Source organism: Durio zibethinus, chromosome 10 (genome assembly GCF_047325235.1).
Source record: "Durio zibethinus cultivar Kanyao isolate XHJ-2024 chromosome 10, ASM4732523v1, whole genome shotgun sequence".
In the NCBI taxonomy this organism is placed as follows: domain Eukaryota; kingdom Viridiplantae; phylum Streptophyta; class Magnoliopsida; order Malvales; family Malvaceae; genus Durio; species Durio zibethinus.
Genome location: NC_143171.1, coordinates 6,293,307 through 6,318,420, shown reverse-complemented (window position 1 = coordinate 6,318,420; position 25,114 = coordinate 6,293,307). Strand labels below are relative to the sequence as shown.

The 25,114-nt window shown below is 32.8% G+C and overlaps 2 protein-coding genes and 1 pseudogene across 3 annotated transcripts; 1 reads left to right on the top strand and 2 right to left on the bottom strand.

The window, feature by feature from the left end:
- Window positions 1–608: 608 nt before the first annotated feature.
- On the top strand, window positions 609–2,525 carry LOC149516382 (metal tolerance protein A2-like; annotated as a pseudogene).
- Window positions 2,526–6,747: 4,222 nt separating this feature from the next.
- MES10 (methylesterase) lies at window positions 6,748–8,149 on the bottom strand. The gene is made up of 3 exons (XM_022885207.2): window positions 7,648–8,149; window positions 7,415–7,552; window positions 6,748–7,114 (listed from the first exon to the last, which is right to left on the bottom strand). The coding sequence occupies exons 1-3, from the start codon at window positions 8,014–8,016 to the stop codon at window positions 6,833–6,835; spliced, it is 789 nt and encodes a 262-aa protein (XP_022740942.2). The 5' UTR covers window positions 8,017–8,149; the 3' UTR covers window positions 6,748–6,832.
- Window positions 8,150–9,698: 1,549 nt separating this feature from the next.
- On the bottom strand, window positions 9,699–12,757 carry LOC111292113 (autophagy-related protein 101-like). 2 transcript variants are annotated; one of them, XM_022884335.2, is made up of 7 exons: window positions 12,506–12,745; window positions 12,357–12,393; window positions 12,094–12,179; window positions 11,809–11,904; window positions 11,458–11,623; window positions 11,192–11,351; window positions 9,699–10,042 (listed from the first exon to the last, which is right to left on the bottom strand). In XM_022884335.2, the coding sequence occupies exons 1-7, from the start codon at window positions 12,536–12,538 to the stop codon at window positions 9,967–9,969; spliced, it is 654 nt and encodes a 217-aa protein (XP_022740070.1). In that variant the 5' UTR covers window positions 12,539–12,745; the 3' UTR covers window positions 9,699–9,966. The 2 variants fall into 2 exon arrangements, with proteins under 2 accessions (XP_022740070.1, XP_022740072.1); XM_022884337.2 differs by having other exon boundaries at window positions 9,965–10,102; window positions 12,506–12,757.
- Window positions 12,758–25,114: the final 12,357 nt, after the last annotated feature.

Sequence of the window (25,114 nt, the reverse complement as noted above, 5' to 3'; positions counted from 1 at the left end):
CTTGGGCCTTTGTCCCCTATCCATCGAGCTCGAACCCGATCTGGCCACAGCCATTTGTAAGATGCTCACCTAGGCCCTGAGCTCCTCAAACTCCTTTTAGAGAATGTTCAAGGCATTTCTAGCCTCTTCGCTCACATTGTGGAGAGTATCGGACAACTCCCGCTGGGTTGTCTCGATCTCCCTCACTCGGTCTTTCGTCACCATATGAGTTTTCATTGCGGCCACCGCGGCCTTAAGTTCCTCAATTCTCTGTTGATGATTCGGTCCACCACTTGTGGCCATCTCATCCATTTTTCTAGCACTTCTCAACCGTGCTCTGATACCACGTGTCACGGACTGAGCTTTCTCTCAACAAGCACTAGCCCGTGCGGCATTTAAATGGACGCTTCCACCCAAGTCAACCTTCAATAGATCGATATCTGAACAAATAACCATAAACCATGGTTAGTCTCAAGCATTCACAATAAGGCACAATATATCGAGGTCAATCTCAAGCATACACACACAACAAGGCACATTCACATCGAGAAAAAAAGAAACGTATCGAGGCAACAATCGGGCATTCAATCGGAGTGAATTTTATTATAAACGGGAATCATACATCGGGACCTCCCACCATCACCAGGGTCAGGGGGGCAGCCCTTGGTGGGTGGCCTAAGCTCGCATAGCACCCGGTGAGACAGCCCAACACTACGCTGCCGGCTCACCCCCTAAAGAGCCTTAGAGATTTTAGAGCTATGCTACCAGTAACCATTACAATGTTTGAAATGAGGACACTTTTCCTAACACAAAGGATCTACCCGGCCATGGCCCTATACATGGGTGGCTCATGGCAACCTAAGTCTCGGTCATGGCCCTATACAAGGTTGGCTCATGACACGTAGCATGTGGGTTTTCTGGCGCTCAAACCAGTTATAAAGAAGCAAAGGAAAGTGCAACCTCTATGCAGAAACTTTTGATGGCAGTATTGCCTTGCATTTTCCATAGGAGGGTAGAAGTAGCTGGAGGAATTAAAGCCAACAGTCTTGCAATCTTAACTGATGTAGCCCGTCTCTTGTCAGACGTTGCAGCATTTACAATCCCCTTATTCTCCTTTTGGGCATTCGGGTGGAAGGCAAATCCACATCAATCTTATGGATCCTTTAGGATTGAAATTCTTGGTGCCTTTGTTTCCATCTTGCTGACATGGCTTCTAAACGGCACTGTTTATGAAGCCATAGCATGACACAGGTGAAGTTTAAGGCTTTCTCATGTTCGTGGCATCTGCATCTGGTTTACTGGTTAATGTCGCTATGGCTCTCTTGTTGGGTATGGCCATGCTGTGAATGATCATGACCTCCATGACCACGGTCATAGTCATGACAGTGAACCACATAATTATGGACTAAGTATAACTTCCCACCATTAACATCTGCAGCAGTGCCACCACTGGGGCGTTTTTTTCTCTGTATTTATTGCTCCAGGGTGGCCCACTTGCCAGGGTTTCGAACCAGGAAATGTTGATGCTAAAACAGAAGCCGGTTTTCCTGATTTTGGAAATGGGGATCATTTTTCATTCAATGATAACAGGGGCAGAAAACTCTCATGGTGATAGCCAAGAAATGCTGCCTCGTTCTCCAGGAGGCGGATTGCTGTATAAGCGTAGCAGGTAACTATGTGGTCATCGAGAAAATCATCCAAACTACTGTTCAGGAGGTTACTGGACCTAAAGCTCTTCAGGACTATGAGCTGCTTGACCAGATCGGATATGCAAGACCAGGGTCTCCCTAGAAATTATACTTGGCCAAGGCATGTGACAGAACGCGTCTCCACCAGTATCCCACGGTTTGCGATTGGATTCTGGACAAGAAGGTGTTTTCAGAGGCATGCGCGCATGCGGGCCTTTCCAAGGTGGCGGAGGATTCTTTCTTAGATTTGATACTATCATATGCGGCTAGGCTTTTGAGGTTGAGGCATCCAGGAGTGACATACGTGTCCAGGCTTTGGATGAAAATAAGAACGCGATGACGATGGTTACCGAACCATTTTTTGCGTCGGTGACTAATGCGCCTGGGAATGTTGAGAATGTGGCCCTGGTTCCTAAAGACCTTGTAAAGATGGAAATGAATTTGAAGCATGGGTTGCTTCAGATTACAGAATCCTTGGATTTTCTTCATAACAATGCACGTCTTATTCATCTGACTATATCACTTGAGAATGTCCTGATTACATCAAGTGAAGTTTGGAAGCTTGGTGAGTTTGGTTTTGCTATTTCGACAGATCAGGTCTCTATTGATCTGGTTTACGTGCAGGCCTTCAATTATGCTGAATATGATATTGAAGATTCTGTCATGCCTCTGCAACCATCCCCTCCAGGTCATTTCCACGAAGGTTATTTTTCTAATTTTGATTTCTTCTTTCTTCTTGTTTTTTGTTATTAACTATGTAAAGATCTCGAAGCTTACGAGGAAAAAAAAAAAATCTTTTCAAAAAAAAATCTTCATAAAAAAGGTTTTCAAAATAAAAAATAATAATAATAAAAATTTTTTTTTTGAGGTTTTATTGTTTTCTTTACGTAATAAAAGTAATAATTCAAGGTTTAGATAATTTGAAATCGAAATTAATACCATCCTTGAATAGACGTTATGAAAATGCTACAACCTTTTTTAAATGTAATCGATTTTTGAATCTAACTTTTATTTTATAAATTAGTTTCAATCAGGTGATTAATCACACCTAAACAAAAAAAATTAATAACGATTTTTTTTCATCTATATCTAACAATAAGTTCACAATTTATACATTAGTGAATAAAAAATTTATGCTATACGTTGTTGAGAAACAAGATTTGAAGGTCCAAGTACAATGGTGTGTACCAATGGTGGAGTTAATGTTACATTTAAAGATATAACTCCCATCAAGTTTTGATAAAACCTTAAAGGCTGTGCAGCCCGAGCATTTAATGATAATGGGCTGTTAGGGAATGAAGAATTCCAAAAAGGTAGGTTTGATGATCAGATTTGTAAGGGAGTTAGTAGTAAAGATGCTTCATCAATAATAGCTACAGGTTGAGTAGAAACATTAATGGTAGGAGTTCAGGATTCAGATAAGTGTGATTGGTAAGACATGATTGTCATTTTCCACACAAGGCACCAATTGTTGATGGTGTTTTTGATTGTCTTAGCTGAAAGGAAAAAGATGAGGTTGAAGGGAAGGACAACTTGAATTTGTAGCCAAAAAGCACTATTAGGGGTGCCAGAGTTGTTACTCTATGGTGCACTGTGACACTCAAATCAGTACTATACTATATCAGAGTTAAGGTAAAGTAAAAAAAGAAAATAAGGTGGTGAGGTGTATGGAGAAAGTTTCAATTGAAAAAAGATCAAAGTGTGTAGTTGTGTTATGTCTTCTTGTTACGTACCTAATCTTGTAAATTATTTTATATATGAGACCAAGAAGCAGCGACTTAACTAAAATAATTGATAGTTAATAAAATGTTATATTTAATAGTTTCAGATAAATTGAATACTAACTGATGAATCTTGAAGTAGTTGTCTTGATAGATTGCTAGTGGCACGTTAGGTGAGTCTTTCTTTGGGCGAAAGGTGAGTCATTTCCTTAGAGTAGATGTGGTAGCTGTCTAAGCATGCTTTATCTAGGTAACCTCAAGGTATGATAATGTTGACCAAGCTTCGACCAAGTTGGATGTCATTGACTAGTTGACTTAGGTGTAACAAGTATGGTTTCTCTAATGATTTGTGTTTGTTAGAGGCCCCAGTTATAGCCATTTTTGAAGAGGAAATTATCCAACTGTAACAATCATCGGCGAAAGGAAAACTATTATCTATCAGCTTGAAATAGTTGTTTATGCAAGAAAACTCTACCAGTGATGCCAAATGTAACTTTCAAATGGTTTGTAAGCTGAAGCTCTCATTGGCCACAATATAAGGTCTCATATTGCGTCGTCAATGCTAATATCCCATATACATTCCTTGTTACGAACGTCATCCGTTCCATCTTCATGAAATACATGGCATGGGGTAATGAATGAGATTATTTAATCACGTGTTTAGAAATTCTTATTAGTGTGATATTCTAATCTCATATCGAAAGATTTTAAGAATTCGTTATAATATATAAGTAAATGTTTAAATTTAAATTTGTGAGATATCTTTTATCGAACAATTGTGAGATCTTTAAATCAAAGCTAATAATAACTTACAAGTTAAATATAAATCTCCATAAATAATATCAAAGCGATAATCAATTGAACAAGAGCTAAGTATTATACCATATGAGTTATCTCTAAAATTTTATGAGAGTTAAGTGCTACACAATAATAGTCATATCTAAAATTTTAATATTCAGTGTGATCTTGATTTTATGATTTTTTTTGTGTAATTTTGTACTTATGTATATACTTTATGTTGAATTTGACGAAGATATTAATTTTTAACAGAGAAAATTTATGACATTCCGATCTCATATTGAAATATTCTAAAAATCTGTGATCATATATAAAAAAAAGTTTAACCCAAATTTATTATGAATTTTTTATAAGATAAAATTATAAAATTTTTCAATCAAAATAAATAATATTTCATAAATTAAATGTGAATTTTCACAATTAAATTAATTAATCTCCCAATCTCTAGTTGCAAATCCCAACAATAATTCATGAACTCTCTGAGCAAAGTTAGAGACACGAAAAGAGAATCGGAGATGCGCCAATCATTTCGTTGCCAACCAAACCACAATCCCATGGCAGAAACCCCGTAATAGGGGCTAGGCCACGCGTCAACTAATAAGAGAGTAAAAAGTTAATGAAGACATAAGAAATAAAAGATTTAAAGGCAATAAATGAATAAATAAATAAAAAAGAACAATGACTTATGTGGCTGAAGAGGAGGACGTAGCGGCATAATGGGCTGAAAACGATCCCTTGAAATATTCAACAGGTTCTTTTTGCCTTTGTCAACGGTAACACTTGTATTCTCATTTATCCGCGATGGAGGTGCATACATTTTATAAATGATATTGATTCAGACTCATTAGTTTAACAAACATGTTTGACGATTATTATTACTGAAATACATTCTTGCCCTAAAAAATATAGTTGCTAAATAATATTATTTCTTCAGCTGAAAGATTGTGGCTAACAATGAATGAGATGGGGTGATGATAGCCACTAACACATACTATGGTTGACAATGGTGAATAAGAGTAATGATAACTGCGATTCTTATGACCGACGATATATAGGATAAAAGAGATAATGAAGTGGCGGATCCTACACTAACTAACATCGCCATGTCGCCAAGCTAGGGGGAGCCAAGGGTTGCTGTCGTCGGTGGACGAGGGAGGAGTCGTCTTTGTGGGTCCACCATCTCGCAAGCAACGCAAAAGATGGAATGAGACATTATGTCTGTGGCAGTTATGGCAGTAAGTATGGTGATATAGGATGACCGCAGTAGCTATAACGATAAATGTATTAGATGGAATGCAAGTTAGAGCTATAGTGGTGAATGAATGCAACATTATGTTTACCGCCGACAATGGGTTTGGAGATTTATGTGTCGAAAATAAAGAATTTGAGCTTTCTTGATAAAGTTCTAATATTTGGTAATTGGTTTCTAGCTTAATGTATCCTGAACTTGGTTGAAATTAGTTTGTCACATATTTTGGTCTTAAACAATTTTCTTTGGGAACTTTTTTCATGGCTAAAGAAATAGCCGTTCCTCCGTGACTATAACCCACTAAAAACACCTTCTTTTCTTGAGACAGAGAGGCCATGAAGTTTAGTGGCGGATTCACCTTATCAGCTGCAGAAGTAAAAAATTTTGAAAAAAAAAAAATTGTATTGAAAACTCCAGCACTCCAAAATTAAAGGTTAGAAGAATTGAAGAAAAAATTTTCATTGAACACTTTTAAAATTTTTCATAAATACTCTTTACTTAAATAAAATTAATAAATCTGTCCAATAATTATATATATATATATATATATATTATAATTAAACATTTTTTTAAAAAAATTTTGACTGATGAAGTCAATCAATAGTTGCACATGGTCCGATTCGCAAGAGAGTTCATTGAGCTTTCTTGGGGATGACTCCATTGGCACCAAGATCCAAAGCAGTAACACGGTGACCGACTGGAACAGCACCAAGCTCCGCAGGAAAACACATAAACTAGGACAAAATGCTTCTTCAACTGGGAGATTATATAACGTAAGCAAGAGATTGGTAGACAAACAACGAGAACGTGAGTTGGTGTCCGATTTTCAAACCATAACTTATATGGATTCTCATTTAGACTTTTTATATTTTGCTAGGATGTATGATAGTACTTTGATTAGACTCCACTTTTAGCTGTCCATCTATATATAGCTTCTTATCCCACAATCAACATTGCCTCACCCGCAAGGAATCAAACGCAATCTCTTTGAATGCGATATTCCCAATAATTGTCGGTCTTATCATTTTACAAATTCTAAAAATCTTTCAGATTTAAACATTTAGTAACGAAATAATAGCTGGTAATAATATGTAGGAATTATCACGAAATATCAATATGACATTATCATAAATCATTGATTCCAATATGAAAAGTGATTATGATATTAAAATATCAACAGCTATGTATTCTGTCAACTGATAGCTTCCTTAAATATTAAAAACAAAATCAATAAGATGATGTGAATATATTTTTATTTATTGTGATTATAAGTGATATTACGTCATGTTTTTTGGACAATTTCTAAAATATATCATCAAAAATGGAAAAGAAATCCAGAGATTTTTATATCATTAATTAATTAGCATAAATGGTAATTGCTTAAACAATTAAAATATTCAACAGAATTTTTCTGCTGTCTCTTGTAAAAGCTGGCAAAGCTCTTTGGGCTTGGAAAGCATGGCCATATGGCCGGCTCCTCTAATAACCTTCACTTCTTTGGCTGGAGATTTCTGAATCATCAATCGCTGGAACTCTTCCATCATCACTTCATCTTCTTCTAATTCAATGAAAACTCGATCCACAGACCCGAATTTTTCTTCTGTTAATAAATTCTCAGTGGCCAAATCCTCCAAGAACAGCCTACTTGGCCTAACCAACATTTTGCCCAACTCCAAATCCTGCACGCAATAACAATGCTATTAGGACAAATTCACCTACACATATAGTTACATACAACCACATATATAAAGCTAAGTTCTCAGAAATGAGATATATAGCAGCTTGAGTTGAGAGCTGCTTAGCAGATGATCCATCAACAACTCAAATTCAAACTCAAACTTGATAGAAGCAATGATAATAAAATTTGTAAAATATTAATATCGATATGGAAAATAATTCCTGTTAATATCCTTAGGATCATGAGTTAGTGTTTTGTAACCATATATATTCAATGAATGAAAACAGAACATGATACTTGCCTCTAATTGGCAGTGTCGATAAGCTTTGGCCTTCATGAATTTTGGACCGAAGAGTGCTGAAGTTGGCGCCTTCTCCATGCCTTTATCAAATGTGAACTGGCAATCCATTAACGACCCCTCTGGGATCCTTTTAAAGTACTAGATCAACAAAAAGGAAAGTTTTAACCAAAATTAGAATATACAAAGCTGGCTATGGATATATTAAAAAAGCATTAATTACTAGGTTTAAGTACTTCTTGTATGAGAGTCCCTGGTGGAGAGCTATGATGAGGCATATAGGCCGAAATAAAAACTGCAACGGAGATTTTCTTGGGAAATCTTTCCATGGCTATAGATATACAGAGACCAGCATAGCTGTGACCAACAAGAATGACTTTGTGATCAGGTTCATCAGGAAGAGAAGCCAAGAAATCCGTCAATGGCTGCAAGTAATCTGAAAAAGAAGTAATCTCTTCGAGCCGCTTGGGATCAACTCCGGAAGCACCAAGGTCCAAGGCAGTGACTTGATGACCAAGCGTTTGGAGTAGGCTCACAAGCTTGTACCAGCACCAGGCTCCATGGCAGGCTCCATGGATTAATACAAAGTGCCCTTTTCTCTGCATGGCTACAGGCTATTCTCTTGTTATGTTCTATCTGTCTTCTACTTTGAGGCCTGTATCTCTCTCTCAAATGGATTCTATGTATAGGACCAAAAAAGTGTTCTCACAATAATAAATGAGACACACCGTGCATTGTCCTTTATTGCATTGACAGAATAATACTTTTCTTTTTTCTTTTATAGATAAAATTTTTCTTTTTTTCCTGCTTTCAGTTTTGTTTTTAAATTGAAGTAAGATTTTTTTTTTAATCTTTGGTTAGGATACTAATAAATTGATGAGATCAAAGGGAATTGTTGCCAAATTTAGAAGCTATTGCCTATAGTTTCCGTTTCTGTTAATTTGACCACATGTAATCTGACTTTATTGAAAGAATAATAATCTATTCTCGGATTTATCACCAACCTTTGGTACTTTGGTGGAAATTTCACAAAATATATTTTTTTTTCTATTAGATCATCTAAAGATTAAATTTTGGTCAAGTAAAGATAAACAGTACATAGCCAATGATGTTAAAAGAAACTTTTTTTTTTAATTTTTGTTAATTATTTTATATTAATAAAATTTTTTATAAATTTTTTTTTAAAAATAAAACTCACTTTAAATCAAGTTTTTTTTTTTTATTATGTTTACCTTTTTTTTCGTACACAACCAAAAGAGTGCCATGTGGTCTTCCTTTTTTTTCTTTTTTTTTTGCTATTTTTTATATTTAATAAATATTTTTAATAGATTTTATTTTTTAAAAAGTAAGATCCACTTTGTCCTAAGCGCTTTTTTTATACTCTTTTTTAAAGAAAAAAAATACTATATTTATAAATAATTAAGATATAATATATGTATTCATTCATCTATTATACTCCTTTATCTATTCATCCCTTAATAGAAATGCTCATGCAGCATACTCATTTGTGTATTTTTCGCATTTTTATTTATTATTTATTATTTAATTAAAATAATTGTACAACAAAATGAAATTATTAATAAAGATGAATAAATAATTAATATTAATACATTTTTATTCATCTTGATTTTATGAGTATTTTTGCATCAAAACAATTCAAATCGATCTTTTAATAAAAACCAAATAAGAATTTAAAGTGAATTTAATCTTTTGCCTCAAATCATTCTATGATATATATATATATATATATATTATCATTTATTTAATTTTATATTTATATATATATACATTCATCAATTTTCTTTATTTAAAATTTGATATTAAATGGATCCTACGAACAAAAAATTAAACAATTTATTTTTTTATAATTTATATTTTATAAGAATAAAAATCCAATTTAGATAATCACATAAATCTCCATTTAGGTTTTATTTACCTTTTTTTTTTTTAATTAGGTAACATTGAAAAATAATAAATAAAAATAACAAAATAAAAAAAAAATTTTGACTCATGTCGCTCGAGCACCCCACCTAGTTAACATAAAATTTGAAGTTATTTACTAAAAAAAGAAATGGCGAAGAATATGAGAAAAATGATTGTGCTTGTTTAAAAAATATCTTTCCTACAAAAAGTAACATGTTGGTTGTACATCATTTTCAAATGGTCGGAACAGTCGTATTTTGTGATTTGTGCGATGATGAATTGACAAGTTGCTTTGACTTTGGGGGCAAACTTTTGTCAAGAAATAATTCAGTGTGATGTAACTCAAATAAGACTAGTACATAGGTTCATTGAACAAGTAAAAGTATTATTCATTGAATGGTAAGGATCTCAAGAAAGGAAAGGAAAATGATAAAAACGAGCTAATATTTACAAGATAATGGATTCAATCACGCACCTAGCTCTTATATGTTCAGATATTCAAACCTTGCTTGCCTTGTTGATTGGTTTTCATCTGTTCCGCACTTTGCTACGAGTTCAATTCGAGCATTTAAGAATATCCCAAGTGGAGAAACTGTTTACTCTAAGTTCAATTAGCTTGCCCTGTCTGATAATCAGCTGAGCATTGTTGGATGCCCGGTCTGGAGCATCCTTTTGATCATGTCCATTCCGAAAGCAGAATCTGGTGAACTGAGTAATGGCAGCACAATATTAACTCACCATTCTAAACATGTTCCTCAATGAAATTTCCTAACAAACAGAGATGAGAATGGCAACAACTCATCAAAACAAAAGCAAGGGATCCAGCGCAGTCAATTGATCCTGGTTTGACATAATCAATTTGAGACTATAACTATATTTTGCACACTTAGTTCAAATATCTCAATCAGGAAATTGACAACATCAACTCAAAGCAACTAGTTTTCGTGAAAACCTAACTTCCTAATTACAAGGAGGTGACAAACAATTTTCTCTAAATTTCTTTCTTCCTAGGCAGCTGATCAAAACACCTTCCAATATTTGATCATTTCAATTCCATAAAAAAGCAAACAACTCTCTGATCTCCATTAGAGATAAATCATCTCTTGCTTGCATTAAAAGAGACGATAAACATCTTACATGCATCATAAGCAAGGAACTAAGACAAACAAATATAAAATGACTGTTTTCAAGAAGTTCATCCAATCATCAAGTTGCCTTTCTGAAAGCACAGAAATGCTTTTTTCTGGGAAGGCAGTGTTCGGAAAGCATGTTCTAGTTTCCTCCAAACAAAATGAATTCTTATGATTCATTCTGATCCCATCCAATAATGATAAATACTATTAATGGTAGTGAATAAACGAAAAAAAGGGGGGTAAAACCTAGTGTTTGTTTCAACATTTGACAAATTACACAATCAAACCGAAAGCCACTTGATATTGCTAATACACATACTCAGTAATGGATAAAGATAGAGATATCATATTTAATTCTAGAATGTAACCTTTATTAGATTCAAGAAGAATTTCACTGCTGTTTCATTCCTAATATGAGTCAGAATCTGCTTTTAGATTCATTAATAAGAATCTTTAACCGTTCATCATTAGACCAATCATATATTTCACAAACTTCATATATATCAACTCTTTTATAGTCTTCTGACTTTCCAACTTCGTGTTTCATCAAGTCCTCTCTATTCAGTCAGGTGAAGTCTTCTTTATGCACAAAAAGAAGATTTAGACGAGAAATACCAAAGTTAAGGTGGAAAAGAGCAGAACAAATAACAATGCAGCTTTCCACTACCCTAATTCTTTTTACAAGTAACCTGAAAAAAAGAAAATGTAATGAAGGGGAGCTGACCTTGGTATGGTAATTTCATATGGAAAATAGATGACACCCTCGGATATAGGGGGCACATGGTCCTTCTTCTCATTAACAAACTTTATTATTTGAGACAGAACCTCTCCAAGAGATGCTTCAAGCATTGCTCTGCGAGAGCTTCTCTCCTCAGAAGCACTCTCTATAATGATGGACACAAAGAATTATAAAAGAAGAAGAAAATCAATTAGCTTTGAAGAAAGTAAAAACAATTTATGATTTTAAAATTAAGAGCATATGCATGGTACCCCCTGGGTCAACAACCATTTTGGTATGATGAGACTTGCCTGAATAAGGTTTTGGGCGTTGAGTCACATTCAAATTGACATACCATTGTTCCCAATATAGTCTCTCGGTTTTGTTAGTGAACCAAGATGGCTGCTTGCTTTTCACCTCATAAAAGGATAAGCATATCTGCATCACAAGTAAAGAAGTCCTACTCAAAATGAGATACAGGCTAAAATGTAAAAGGCTACTACCCTATATCACACAGCAAGAGGAACAACATAAGCAAAAATAAAACCTGAAGATAAATAAGATGCAATGATTACATTCAAAATAAAAAGGCTAAAACTATAAGCGAAGTAGACAGAACAGACCTGGCTTTTCTTATTGGGATGTTTTTCTACCCAACTTATGAAATGCTCAATCTTCTCATCTATTTTCTTCTCAACTTCCACAACCCCACATTGCACCTACATATTACAAAATAAAAATGTGGGGAACATCCAAAACACATACATGTCAAACTCCGGCAAAAACTCAGGTAATAAAAGCAGTAATTTTCATTAGAAAAGTAATACAGAAAACAGGAATTACTTCATCAAAAAAACAAAAAATAATAAAAAAAGAAAGAAAGAAAGAAGGAAACATGAATGACTTACATAAGTAATTTCAAAAAGCTCCAAATCAACGTCTTTGGGCTGAACTAGACCTAATGCTCTAAGAAACACTATCGTATGCAAAATGCCTGCCATCATGAATTTTTCATCTCTTTACTTTCAGTTCAATATAATATTTAAAGAAAAAATTAAACTTTAACTGCTCAAATTAATCAAATCAAGAACCAAAAAAAAAGAACAAATTTTAATAAACGAAATTAATTATTAAAAATACAAAATTAAAAGAAATTAAACAGTGAACTTACAACGCAAAACCTCACTTATTTCGAAATGCTCCACTTCCTAAGGAAAATTTTGTTAAATTTTTCCAAAAGGAAACGAAATTTGTTAATCAGAAGCATACATAATACATTTGATATGTGAAAGAAATAGCAAAAGGGAAATTTTTTGTTACCAGTTCTTTGAGTTGGCACGCTTCGCAGTTCATGACAATGGTTTGAAGAGGCAAAACCAAACACAAAAAAAAAAAAAAAAAAAAAAAAAAAAAAAAAAAAAAAGATGAAGAAAATTGGATCGATCAAACCCTCGATTTCGACAGTAGACTTTTTATTTTCGAAGTTTTACACTGTTTTTGGTGAATCAATCTTGTAATTGGAGAATGATTTCTTTTATTTTTTTATTTTTTGGTTAAATGCCTTCTTTTCCTTTGTTTAAGCTTGAAAATTCCTTTTCTTTTTCTTTTTCTTTTCTTTTTCTTTCCTTTTTTAATATTAAAAAGGCGCGTTTTACTTATTACACGATTACAGAAGATGACATCATTGACGGGCCGTTGTAAGAGTCGAGCATGGCTCAACAAGGCCAGATGTAGGCCGAAATGGCCCATGGATCATTCTGTTGGGCAGTGCTGCGCCTAACGCCATGCAATTATCAATGTCAAATTCAACTAAAGATTCAATTGTCCATAACAATGAACAGATTCTTCCAAGCAAGAAGAAAACAGAAAATAACAAATACTAATTTGAAAACCACAGCCATAATCATATGATTCTACTCATGGTGGGGACTAGGGTTGTACCATTAGGCCTTTAACATCAATAAATTTACAAAAACTCCCACTACAAATTTCACCTTCTAACAAGTTGCAATACTGTAAAAATAATCAACGAATTCCATCTCCAAATTCTGTGTCAAAAGGGCCCTTTTCTGATTCTTGATTTGATGTGGCTGCCAGCTCTGTGATTCTGCTTTATCTAATTAGTTTTAAGTAATTCAACACTAATACTCCTTCTGCATGGCAGTAGACAGCAAAGAGAGAATGTTTGCAGTTTCTAACTGCTTTTCTTCTTTGTTAGGAATCAGTCATTATCATCAGGGGTTTGGTTTTTCGGATAAAGCAAACGATGATGATTGGAAATATAGCCTTTTAACGTTTTACGAGAGACCCATTTATTTTCTAAAAATGGTCAAGTAAATTGTATGAAGTTAGAAACAAAAGAACATGCAGATCAGAGCTTGATTGACAAGAACAACCACTCTCTGCCTTCCTGTCTTGATTTGGATGATAAAACGCCACTGATATGATGCAAGAAATCTCAAAGCATAACAATTATCCGAGTTCATTTTAACAAAGTGAGTAATAGGCTTGAGATGGTGATGAATACTTGCTTTAACATGAATCAAACCCATCTTTTGCCTATTTCCTGATGATTAGCAGATATAGGATTCCCAAAATGATTTCCTTTAGTGTTGAAATTTTGGTGTTTTTATATCCAATCATGAACAGAAAGATTGAGTACAAGCAAACTTGATCACGCAACAAAGCTTAATAATTTGTTTTCATTTGGATGAAAACATCAATCTCTAACAGGCTCTTTTCATTTCCCATCATATGGGCTCCATTCACCCCCACTCTTCTTCATCAGTCGTTTTTGTCCTTACAAAATTTTTGTTTTCGTTTAAATTTGGCAATGATCAATAACTTAGCTTGCCAGCATAACATTGAACCATTCCATGTCAAAGTATGACATTTCTAGTCCTTTGAAGGGGATAAATCTTGTCATGGTTATTATCCTGTTCATATATCATATCAGGGCATAACAGTGGAGAAATGCACTGCACAATGCATATACCTTTGGTGTCCCACAGGCCATATCTACCATTTTTCTTTCTCAGTATCTGATGCACTGCTTCAAAATTGACTTTTAACACAAATAAAGGTTTGAAAAACAACAATTGGAAAAGAATTTGGGTGAGCTTGTAATTATTAATTTGCATATGCTCGCCTGGTATTTAGTTATTTACATATACTACAATTTTTCAAATATATCGGTTATTATTTTCTTTATTCTGAGAATCTAAATTGTTCACCCTTATCCATATTCAAAGCCTTACTCAAATTCATATGCTACTACGATTAGATCTAAGCATTTTCATATTATTTTCCATTTAATCTTTTACAAATTCCAGGTCTACCATAATCTTTCATATGCTGATGCTAGACGTCAGGCTTGGAAAATGGATTACATGCAAAAGACAGCTGAAGTCTTACAACAACAAGCACATTTATTGAATTGCTTAGCCATGAACAGGACATAAGAAGAGAAAATTGCATACTCAATGAAACGTTATTTCTTCTGGTAGCCTTGGAATTGGAACCGTGGATCTCAATTCTGGATGAGAAATTTAATGCACAAGCATCTAATTAACCATCAAGATTGTGATACCTTAATCCTGAAATGAGATGTTAGGAAGATCTGTTAAAAAATATAAATAGAGATTTAATTTTATATTTGTGAGATGCATTTTTTAAAGCAAAAATTGTTAGACTTTCGAATTAAAACGAATAATATCTTGTAAGTTAAATGCGAATCTCCACAAATAATATCAGAGTAATCACTAATCGTATGAAAACTAAATACTATATTGTGAGAAACAACTCTAGAATTCTAGAGATGCTAAGTGCTACACAATGAGTGTAGAGTCTTACAACCAACTTGTAAAATATTATCTATTTTAATCTAAAAATTTTATAATTTTATTTTACAAAAATTTTTTCACAAGTATGTGTTTAGATTTCTACTTATATATCTTATCCTCACAATTAGCCAATGTGGAATTGGATATAACACAATCTGCTTCATTAAAACTTGACAAGGCACAAAAAAGGTCTCATAATTATGGATTTAGATCTTTACCTATATATTTTATTGTACACTCACACTTAACTAATATACGATTAGAGGCATCACAATCTTTCTCATTAAAATTTAATGTCCCAATCAAGTAAATATTAACTCATAGTCAGAATCACACCAAATATTAAAATTTTAGAGCTGATTTTTATTATGCAACACTTAATTCTCATTTGTTGAGATTCTAGAGTTGACTTTCATAATATAACCCTTAATTTTCAAACTTTTGGCTAGTGATCATTTACTATCATTTGTAGATATTTACATTTGTAGATATTTACACTAAACTTGTAAGATATTGTCTAAATAATATCTTACAAATTAAGTGTAAATTTATACAAATAGCCGAAAATGTTAAACTCAATTATATTTTTAACCAAGGATTCCTATGTTTGAAATAATTCAGAATTTGCACCGACAAATGCGACAGTTAAAGCAGTTCCTTTATCCTTTCTTGGTTTTAACCAATCCAAACCGTATGGTTTTCCCAAGCAATCTTCTATCACATTAAACAATAGTCGCTGGACCCATAAGATTACTGTAGCATCCATTTTCCAAGTTGCAAAAGTTATTGTTCTTCTTGAAACAATGAAGACATTCCATTTTCCAAGTTGCATATATACTACATCAAGACATTCCATCTTCGCTTTTTCCAATATGATTTGGGATCTTCAATGAAGATCATTGTAAGTTTGGTATAATCACATGACTGAACCTCAATGTAATTGAAAATGTAAGCAAAGATTATTCCATTGTTCAAAGCCTGAATCCAAAATTCAAAACCCAAGTTTCTGTATGGAAACCAAATCTAGTCTTGGTAACTGAAAATTTGAATACACAGATATTTGTGTCGAGAGCAGGGAGGGGGGGTCCTCACTCTTCAACACGTCAGTGAGAAATTCTCTCTGGCAAGAAATTCATAATGCTCAAACCTTTTTTTTTTATGTTACAGGGCTCCAATAAGAATCGACCCACATGCCAGCTTTGTCCAGAGAGACATGATCTATAATAGTTCTGGAGGAGGGATGTTGTTCCTCTTAGCTTTTTGTCAGGATGAAACCTCCATTGGAGTTCTCATTGTGGACGACCTATTCGATTGAGTGTTGTTAAAGGGTGGGGTCCCTAGGGGAATGTAGGTTTAAGAATCATCCATCTTTCTCCTTTCAAAAAATTCCCCTTTTTTTATTATTTTTTTCTAACCTCTTCGATTGAATAAAAAAGGTTGCATTATGGAAGTTGTCCTTTCGCACCAACAGCTTGAAGAAAGAGAGAGAGAGAGAGAGAGAGAGAGAGATCAACTGAGGATCCCTAGGGAGTCTACAAAACATGCATATGGAAATGCCCTGTTCGCCATCCTAGTTACTTTAGAAAACCACCTTTTTTGAATGAGTGCTTATTTCTTATAACTTTGAATACTCGAAAGGGCCATTTTTGTTGTGTTTGAAAGATTGATAAGGACCGTCAAAGGCCAATATAGCTACTACGCAACTACTGACAATTCCCCCAGCTGGTTAAGTTAAATGCATATTGTTAGAGATGAAGTAAGACTGATTCGATAGTACAGAAGATTGGCAATGAAATTAGCATTTTTCTTATACTTGATACAATCTACAAGGGATTTTTCCAAGCAGGTGGGTCATCAAATTGGCTCACAGAGCAAGTAAATTAGTTTGAAATGGACCAGCTATGTTAAATTTTCCCCCAGGTGGGTCATCCAGTTTGCATGAAATTACAACAACCATGTTGAATTGGTGCCAATCAACGAACTGTTATAGAAATTTTGGGCCACATGCTAACAATTTTTTGTCGGCAGGAAGGCAGGAATGAAATTTTTTATGTGCTTCGAAACAAGGAGCAAGAAATTATTGAATCTATGGGAAAAACATACAACAATTTGTTCTCTCCAGCTAGCCACTAATCCAGTTAATACTTAACATCAGAAGCAGCCAGAACCAGAGAAACGTGATACATCCAAACAAAATAAAGAAAAGCTGACAAAAGAGGCAGAAACACTTGGATTCCTTTTTGTCAATAATCCCATTATTATCAACCATTTAAATAAGTTATCTTTCCGAAAATCTGGCCTTCCCTTATTTGGTTCTGCAAGTGTTACCTATAAAATACGATTTTGTTGACTCATTACAATCATTGCAAGCTAACAGAGACATCTTTCTCTTTATTTTTAAGTACTCTCTCTCTCTCTCTCTCTCTGAACGGTCTCAGCCATTCAGATTTTTTTTTTCAAGTATAGTGCATTTCATGGTAGGCCGAGCTTTCCATTGTTTTTATACCAGGAGGCCATTCATGGAATTAATTACTACTTAATTAATTTTGGATATGTGAGCTGCTTTAAATTTAAAGTTTTAAAAATTAGTTAAATATTCAAGTTAATTTATACTAAATAGTTTGCCAGCTTGAGACAAGATCGAAGCGGGATCCAGCCAGATTATGTTAACAAAAACTTTTGTACAACTTGAGGCTTACATGAATCTCTTTTTTTTTTTTTTATGATTTTTTTTGTATACTAACCACATTGACTAATACAGTCTTAATGTAGAACTATTTTTACTTTTATGAGAGAAATAAAATCTTGTTATTTATATAAAATAAATAAATAGTCAAGTTAATAGTAATAATTGTTATAACTTTTAAATTCGTAAATTTATCGTTAAACATAAATTAATAAAATCATTACTAATTTTTTTTATTTAGATATGATTGATCATTTGAAATTATTTTGATCCACGAAATCAAATGTTAAGTTCAATAGTACAATTACGTATGAATAAGGTTATAACACTCCCACAACACCCATCCAAAGGATAATACTAGTTTAACTTTCAATTATCCAAATATTGATCATATTTGTGATTTATCAAATAATTTAATATTAAAAATTAGTTTTAAAATTATCTCAATAGTTTAATAACAAATTAAAATAATTCTCTCACCTCAAGAGTATTTATGTAGGCTACAGTCTCATTTTGAAGAGGCTCTATCATCAGATTTATTAATTTATTTTTGTTTAAAAAAATTAATAAAGTCTTCCAATAATTTGGTAGGACCTAATTCAGAAAGCAATCCTCCAATAGTTTAAAAGATTAAAATTTTTATTTTCTTATTTTTTTCGAAATTGATTTACGAAATTTCTTAATAGTTTGGTAGATTTCATAAAAAAAATTAAATCCATGAAAATTCTCCCAATAGTTTGGTAAAATTTATAAATTTATTTTGTATGAATTTTATTTTTAAAAAAAATAAATTATTATTTTATTAAAAGGATTTTTTATAAATTTTTTTTGAAAACTTAAAAAGAAAATTTTTTATCCAACTTCTTCTGTTCTTCCAAAAAGGAAAAAAATATATTTTTATTATTTAATATTGAATAAAAAATGAAAACCTATAAAATTATAAAACTAAAAATAATAAATAAATAAAATTTGAAAATAAAATGAAAAAAAAAATGAAACTTTGCGATTCGGGTTAGGTTAAAGTGGGTCGGCGCTCGGATCCTAACTCGAGTTTACACGGATCTTAAGTTGACCAAAACGACGTCATGTAAAAGCAGTATATAAGTCAGGTTCAACGCATTTTGCTCAAAAGTCTCCTTCTTTTTCTCTCTCTAGTTAAATTCTCTTCACCTTCTCTCTAAAATTCAACCAAGAATACTACCGGAAACTTCAATCGAAAATTGAGTAACCTATCGGTTTCTAGAAAAAGCGCCAAAAAATTCAATCACAAGCTGAAAAATCCATCGGTTTCTAGAAAAGTCACCAGAATCCCATTGAAAAATTCAACATCGTCGAAAATTTCAAAACTCATTGAAAAATTTATCCAAACTAAGATTTTTTCAAAAAAATCTCAAATTTTCCCAAAATTTTCAAATCACTCCTAGAATTCTCTAGAACCTCAAACTAAACCTAAAATCAAACCTAAAAACTTTAGATCAAACCCAAAATCTCAAAATCAAAATTTTAGAACACTCCTACTACTCAAATTTTTTTCAAACCTTTCTTTCTAAGAATCTCTGTGTGTTCGTCCCTTTTAGTGCTAGTTCAATTTATAAGTAATTTTAGAACCAAATTTAAAAAACAGATAGAATCAATTACAGGCTTAAATCCTGAGATTAAGTTCTAACCAATATGATTTTAGGTCCCAAAATTTCAGCAATCGTATTGATACGATTTTACATTAAAAACTTTGACCATGCTAGTGGATTTCTTATTCTAATTCCAGCTTCCTTGATTTCCTTGTTCACGTGCAAGTTGGATCAAAAAAGAAAGAAGAAAAGAAAAAAAAGAAAAAAACAAAAATAATAATAATATGGTACAATAATAATACTAATAATACTATAATAATTTACAATAGTATATCATAATATTATATTATAATATATATTATAATAATAAAAAAATATTAATAATAAAAGAAATTGATTAAATTAGACGTGGACATATGTCTATAATAATATATAAAATATGTAATGATTATTTACTGAATTTGGGTAATCCTTTGGGATATAAAATAAGAACTTTTTTTTTTTTTTGAAAGAAATAAGAACCTAACTGGGATACCATCAACAAATTTGGTCTCCCCATAACTAGGGTATTGTCAACTCTAAGCTGTAAATTTTAGTGGGTATAGTTTAGCAGTAACTTTCAGTGTCCTTGATCTGATTAAGAGTCAAAGCACGCTTTAAATAATGCATGATACTGAGACAAAATCTGTTATATGTTTCTTCTCGTTCCCTAACGCAATTTGACGAAGTGATGAGTTGATGATATTGACGCATAATGCATGAGAGATGAGTGAAAGAGGGAGATCAAGAATCACTGACATTATTCAAGTAGGAAATCATTCAATTCCCATTATTTATATTATTCAATCCAAGCAAACAAAGCAACAAGGTAGGTAAATATCCTACTTGGGCCAAAAAGAGAAGGGAGGAAGGTGAGGAACCCTAGAAAAGCTGCAATTAATGCTGCATAAGAGGAGACATGGAGCGAGGTCCATATGGACTGTGGGAGTGGGAGTGTATCACATCTCATGCAGCAATGGGTCATATCATTCCATCCATGACACGTATACTCCTTGCACTTACACATTCTCCGCTTATATCTACACCTCTAGCTAGATTTCTTGTTACGATCTTTTTTTTAGCTAATTTCATTAACATATATTATAAGGTTGACAATTGATTGTTTTCCTTGGGGAAAATTTCTACACATATTTAAATGATTAAAGTATAAGTGAGGATCAAGTTTTACGTCTAGAGCATATTCATCATTAATATGATGCTATAAACAAGAGTTGATCACACTACTCGAATGTTAACTTAATGGTAGATGCATATATATATATATATATAACCTATTTAAAAATAGATTTGAATATTCCTCTAGAATCCTCTTTCTGCTTGAATATTGTACTGAAATATCAAGTTACCTCTGTCTTTGAGAAAATTAATGATAAGTTAATTGGTGATATAAATTTGTCCATGAAGTTGATGCATTTCCTCGAAACTACATCAAACTATCATTTTCTAATAACAAAACAAAATGAACTCTTCTAATTATTAAAGCTCAACATTGATGCAAGTAGTACTATAATTTGATAAATTTAATTAATTTGGCATATTATTTGCTTTTATGATCATAATGAAAACATCAGGCTTTGATAGATACCATTAGGGGCGGGCAACCAATAATACAATAATGCAAAATGCAGCTGATAGTGATGGAGCAAGCAAAAGAAGAAGATAAGTTTTTTTTTTTATTATTATTGTTGAGGTTTTTGACAGAGAGAAAGGAAAGAGAGCCCGTGGATCGAGGAAGGCTCCCACACAGAACATTGACGGCGACTAGATTGTCTACCCGTACTGCCCAAATTGCCCAAACCCTGTCTGAAAAAGACAAAAGGATCATAGCTGAGCTCCTGTCGTTTTCCTCTATCCATCCACTTCATCAGATAAAGTCAGGGCCAAAGGAGCAAGGGGCAGCCCCTCTTGGTGTCGGTCTTTGGACCCCAAAAGTCTCGCGCACCGGACGGCACGCGCGGTCAGGTACCTCGTCTGTCGTACGTCCACTTCCAACAACAATAATTTTCTCAAAACAACATAATTCGAGAAACACACAATTTTTCTTTTTTTACCCGTGTTTTTTATGGCAAAACACGACTTGGGTATTCTTTTCTTTACATGTGCTTTTGCTTGGGTACTTTTTTTTGTTTTTGCCTTTTGCATTCACACTTCCTTTTCTTCATTCTAGCTTTTAGCATGTTTTCGGGTTCTTTTCTCTTCTTCACGAGCTGTACAACAAGACATTACGGGAGCTGTTTTCATTTTCATACTTTGGTCTTTTTTCAGACAAGATTGATGACAAGATTTCAGTCCCAATACAAGGACACCTCCAAATTCCCACCTTAAAAGCAGATATGTATGTATATATTAGGTCTCAAAGGAAAACCAAGGTTTTTTGGACAAAAGTGGGGGGATTGATATAATATAATACTATGTAGTTTTTGTTTGACATAAATGTCCCTTCCATGCAACTTGTTTGATATATAGTCATTTGTTTAATTATTTTGGTTAAGATTAATGACGGAGTCAACATGTTAGGTTAACTAACCTAGTGGTGGAATGTCGGTGAAAGCAAATTCCCTTACTCAACTTTAATTTGATGATTATTGGTATAATGGCAACTATAATAGGCTAGACATCCAGCTCCACTTGGAACTCATGAAAAGCAACCTTAATTAGACCTATATTTCTTCTGTTTTTCATTATATACTCTGGTGATCTGAACAAATTTAAAGTTTGTGTATTATCGAACATTAAACGATGATGAAAGTACCCTTATATCAACTAAATTTGGCTTATATGATTTTTAATTTTTAATTCTCCTCCAATTCCGTCAAATACTGCTATAAAAAAATTCAACGAAGTTGTTTGATTAAATTTAATTTAATCATATAATTAAATTGGATTGAATTGCTAGAAGAAATAGTAGAGACATTACTTGTTGCCTTTTTCTATTAGCAAGAGACAAAATTTAAAGTTTGAGAGATAATATGAACACAAAGAATTCTACACTGTAAAATTAGGTCAATGCTCTTTCTTTTCTTTGAAACCTGTATGTCATTGGATTGATATGATCAAATAAGCAATAGGTTCACCATCCGATTAGATTATTGAAAGTACTCATCAAATCGATCAGGGATTTGACATGCAGTAGACTTTGTTGTGATTATAATCAGGGTTAGGTAATGCCAAATTATATCAGTATATATCTTTTATATCTCACAAGTGACAAATTGATATAATTTTAGGATACTGTAGATGGTGGTTGACAAATGGTTCCACAAACCAGAGACATGTCGACCCCACCATTTCCCATCTCTCAATCTTTCATTTTCATTTCCCTGCTGCAGTCATTTGATCTTCTCTTTAGAGCCTTCTTTATTTACTTATACGTGGTTGAAACTTGAAAGTTTCCTATTCTTAACCCACGACTTCATGTTTAAGACACAACTTGTGTTACGTACGCAATCATTTTATACCGACAACCGTTTGTGAATTCATGTACGTTTTAGAACTGTGGTTTTAATAAGTAGCAAACCAATAAAGGGTTGTATCACGTTTGATTTGTAAATTGTCTTACATTATTATTACGTAGAACAGTGTCTAATTTGATGACCTTTTAGTCTCATGTTCATGACCAGGGTCTCCTTTCGTCCTTTTTTTTCTTTTACGAAATTTCACCATGAACTTCTTCCTTAAGTGTGAGCCAATTCAGACAATTACAGCAGTCAAATCACTGCCCGTGTCTTACATTTCCATGAAAATTTTGTTTTTCAGATCCTTTTTGTTCTGTGGAAGCCAAAAAAAAGTTTATCCTGTTCAAGTTCTGTGGATTGTAACACGATTTTCATTATATTTTGTCATTTATGATTAAACTTTATATATAGCTTCTTTTCCAATCAGCTATTACTTGAATGATAGTACAAATCCTATCTTTAAAGGACATTTCCCTTCCGCATACGAATTGATTTATGTGTCTCAAACTTTTCAGTAAAAGAGATGATTTAGGGTTACATTTTTTTGGCAAAATTTACATAAAATTCTTAAAATTTACATGAACTATATTTCTTGCCAAGGAACCATGTATATTAGGACTTTACTTTATACACTCAAACTGTTTTTTACCATATCTTGCTTTTCTTACACTTCATATAAATGTTGCTTTAGGTTCAGTTTGATTAGCGTTTTTTAATTTTAAAATAGAAAAGCAAAAAAAAAAAAAAAAACATTTGGATACAAAATCAAATAAATCTTAATTTAAAAGATTATACACAAAATAGATAAATTTTTGTAGATGAAAAAAATTTCATCTTTTATTTCTGTACATAGAATTGTTCACTATGATTTGTGTTATATATATCTTAATTACTTATTCGTATTAAGTCAATTAAGATATTAATTTTTATTTAAAAATTTTATTTTTAAACTATTGCATTAAAAAATACATTAATTATTTTATTATATTTTAGCTTCTATAAATATATTGCTGTTAATCTTTTTATAAAAGATATCGAAAGCAAAAAATAAAAAATAAATTGTAAGTATTAAAATTTAATTTTTAAATATATTAAATATTATTTTTTAAAATAATTATATAAATAAATTAAATGAAATTTGGAATTCTTAAATTGGTGTTTCTCTCCACTAATTATTATCAAATTCAAAATGGATGATCTGACTCCTGATGTAAATCTTGTCATTCATATCACACGTGTGAATAATTACCCTTTTTAACACTAGAAATGAATTGAAGCAATATGTAGCACACGATGGATGGAAGCCAAAGCAATCATAGTGGTCCACTCAGGGACTTGGCTCTTGCTAGCTCATTATCTACGGTGGAAGGGGGCCGGGGGGAGGCAAAATTCAAGCCACAAGTCTCGGTCAGTGGCTTTGTAGTTGGGGGTGGGGACATCGATCGACTTTACACGTTCTTCCATGTGATTAGCCCTTCCTTGAACTCATAATGATGGATTTTGAACACCGATCTTCGGCAAGGAACTCAACCAAGATTATTATTTTAGGAAACTTGATTACTGTTATCGTTATCAAAACTCTACTCCCCACACCCTCTTCCACTTTCAGCATTTAAAATGATTCTTCTCTAAAAGAAGAAGAGCCCATTTCCAACTATATTAAGAGAATTTACTTATCAAAAACACCCACAGCAATTATAAATTAATTGATACGAAGGAATTGAATTTTTTTTTTTTTTTGGATAACTGTAAAAGGAATTTCAATTTAATTTCGGTATGGTTAACTAATTAAAGTTAGTGGTTTGTGACTCATCCCTTCTATATGTAACGGCGAGAATTAAAGATATTCATAAAATGGACTGCCATTTTTTTCTTCCTCAAATCCATGATATGTTCTAAGTTTTTGAATTTCGTACGTTTGTGTTACTATTTGAGTTTGACTAATCGGAAGATAATGAATTAATTCAAGATGGAAACAAACTAGTTTAGCCCATCTTTTTCGTGCAAACCAGTTCATAAGAGGAAAAGATATAATATCATTGATACCTTAAGTAAATCAATAAAATTTTGAAAGATGTCGAAATAGTGAATCAAATTGAATCCTAGATTCTTCCCTGTTTAGTATTAGGGAAATCATAAAGGTAATAATGTAGTTTTGTGTACTTAAAGATAATCAGAAGAAAACCATTTCAATTCCCTTCAAAAACCGCTTACAACCAAATTTCTATCCAACCCGCTTGCTTTTTGAGATAGACACTAAAGTAAGCTTCTTTTACCATTGGCCGTATAGGCTTATATTAAAGCATCCCCACCATCTG

Excerpts from the sequence above, each read along its gene's own strand:
- LOC111292113 (XM_022884335.2), bottom strand. The coding sequence starts at position 12,538 with ATGAACTGCGAAGCGTGCCAACTCAAAGAACTG. Across the intron at positions 12,180-12,356 it reads AATAAGTGAGGTTTTGCGTT|GCATTTTGCATACGATAGTG; the intron begins GTAAGTTCACTG and ends TCATGATGGCAG. Across the intron at positions 10,043-11,191 it reads TATGAAATTACCATACCAAG|TTCACCAGATTCTGCTTTCG; the intron begins GTCAGCTCCCCT and ends GCCATTACTCAG.
- MES10 (XM_022885207.2), bottom strand. The coding sequence starts at position 8,016 with ATGCAGAGAAAAGGGCACTTTGTATTAATCCATGGAGCCTGCCATGGA. Across the intron at positions 7,553-7,647 it reads CAGGGACTCTCATACAAGAA|TACTTTAAAAGGATCCCAGA; the intron begins GTACTTAAACCT and ends TTGTTGATCTAG. Across the intron at positions 7,115-7,414 it reads ATCGACACTGCCAATTAGAG|GATTTGGAGTTGGGCAAAAT; the intron begins GCAAGTATCATG and ends TATTGCGTGCAG.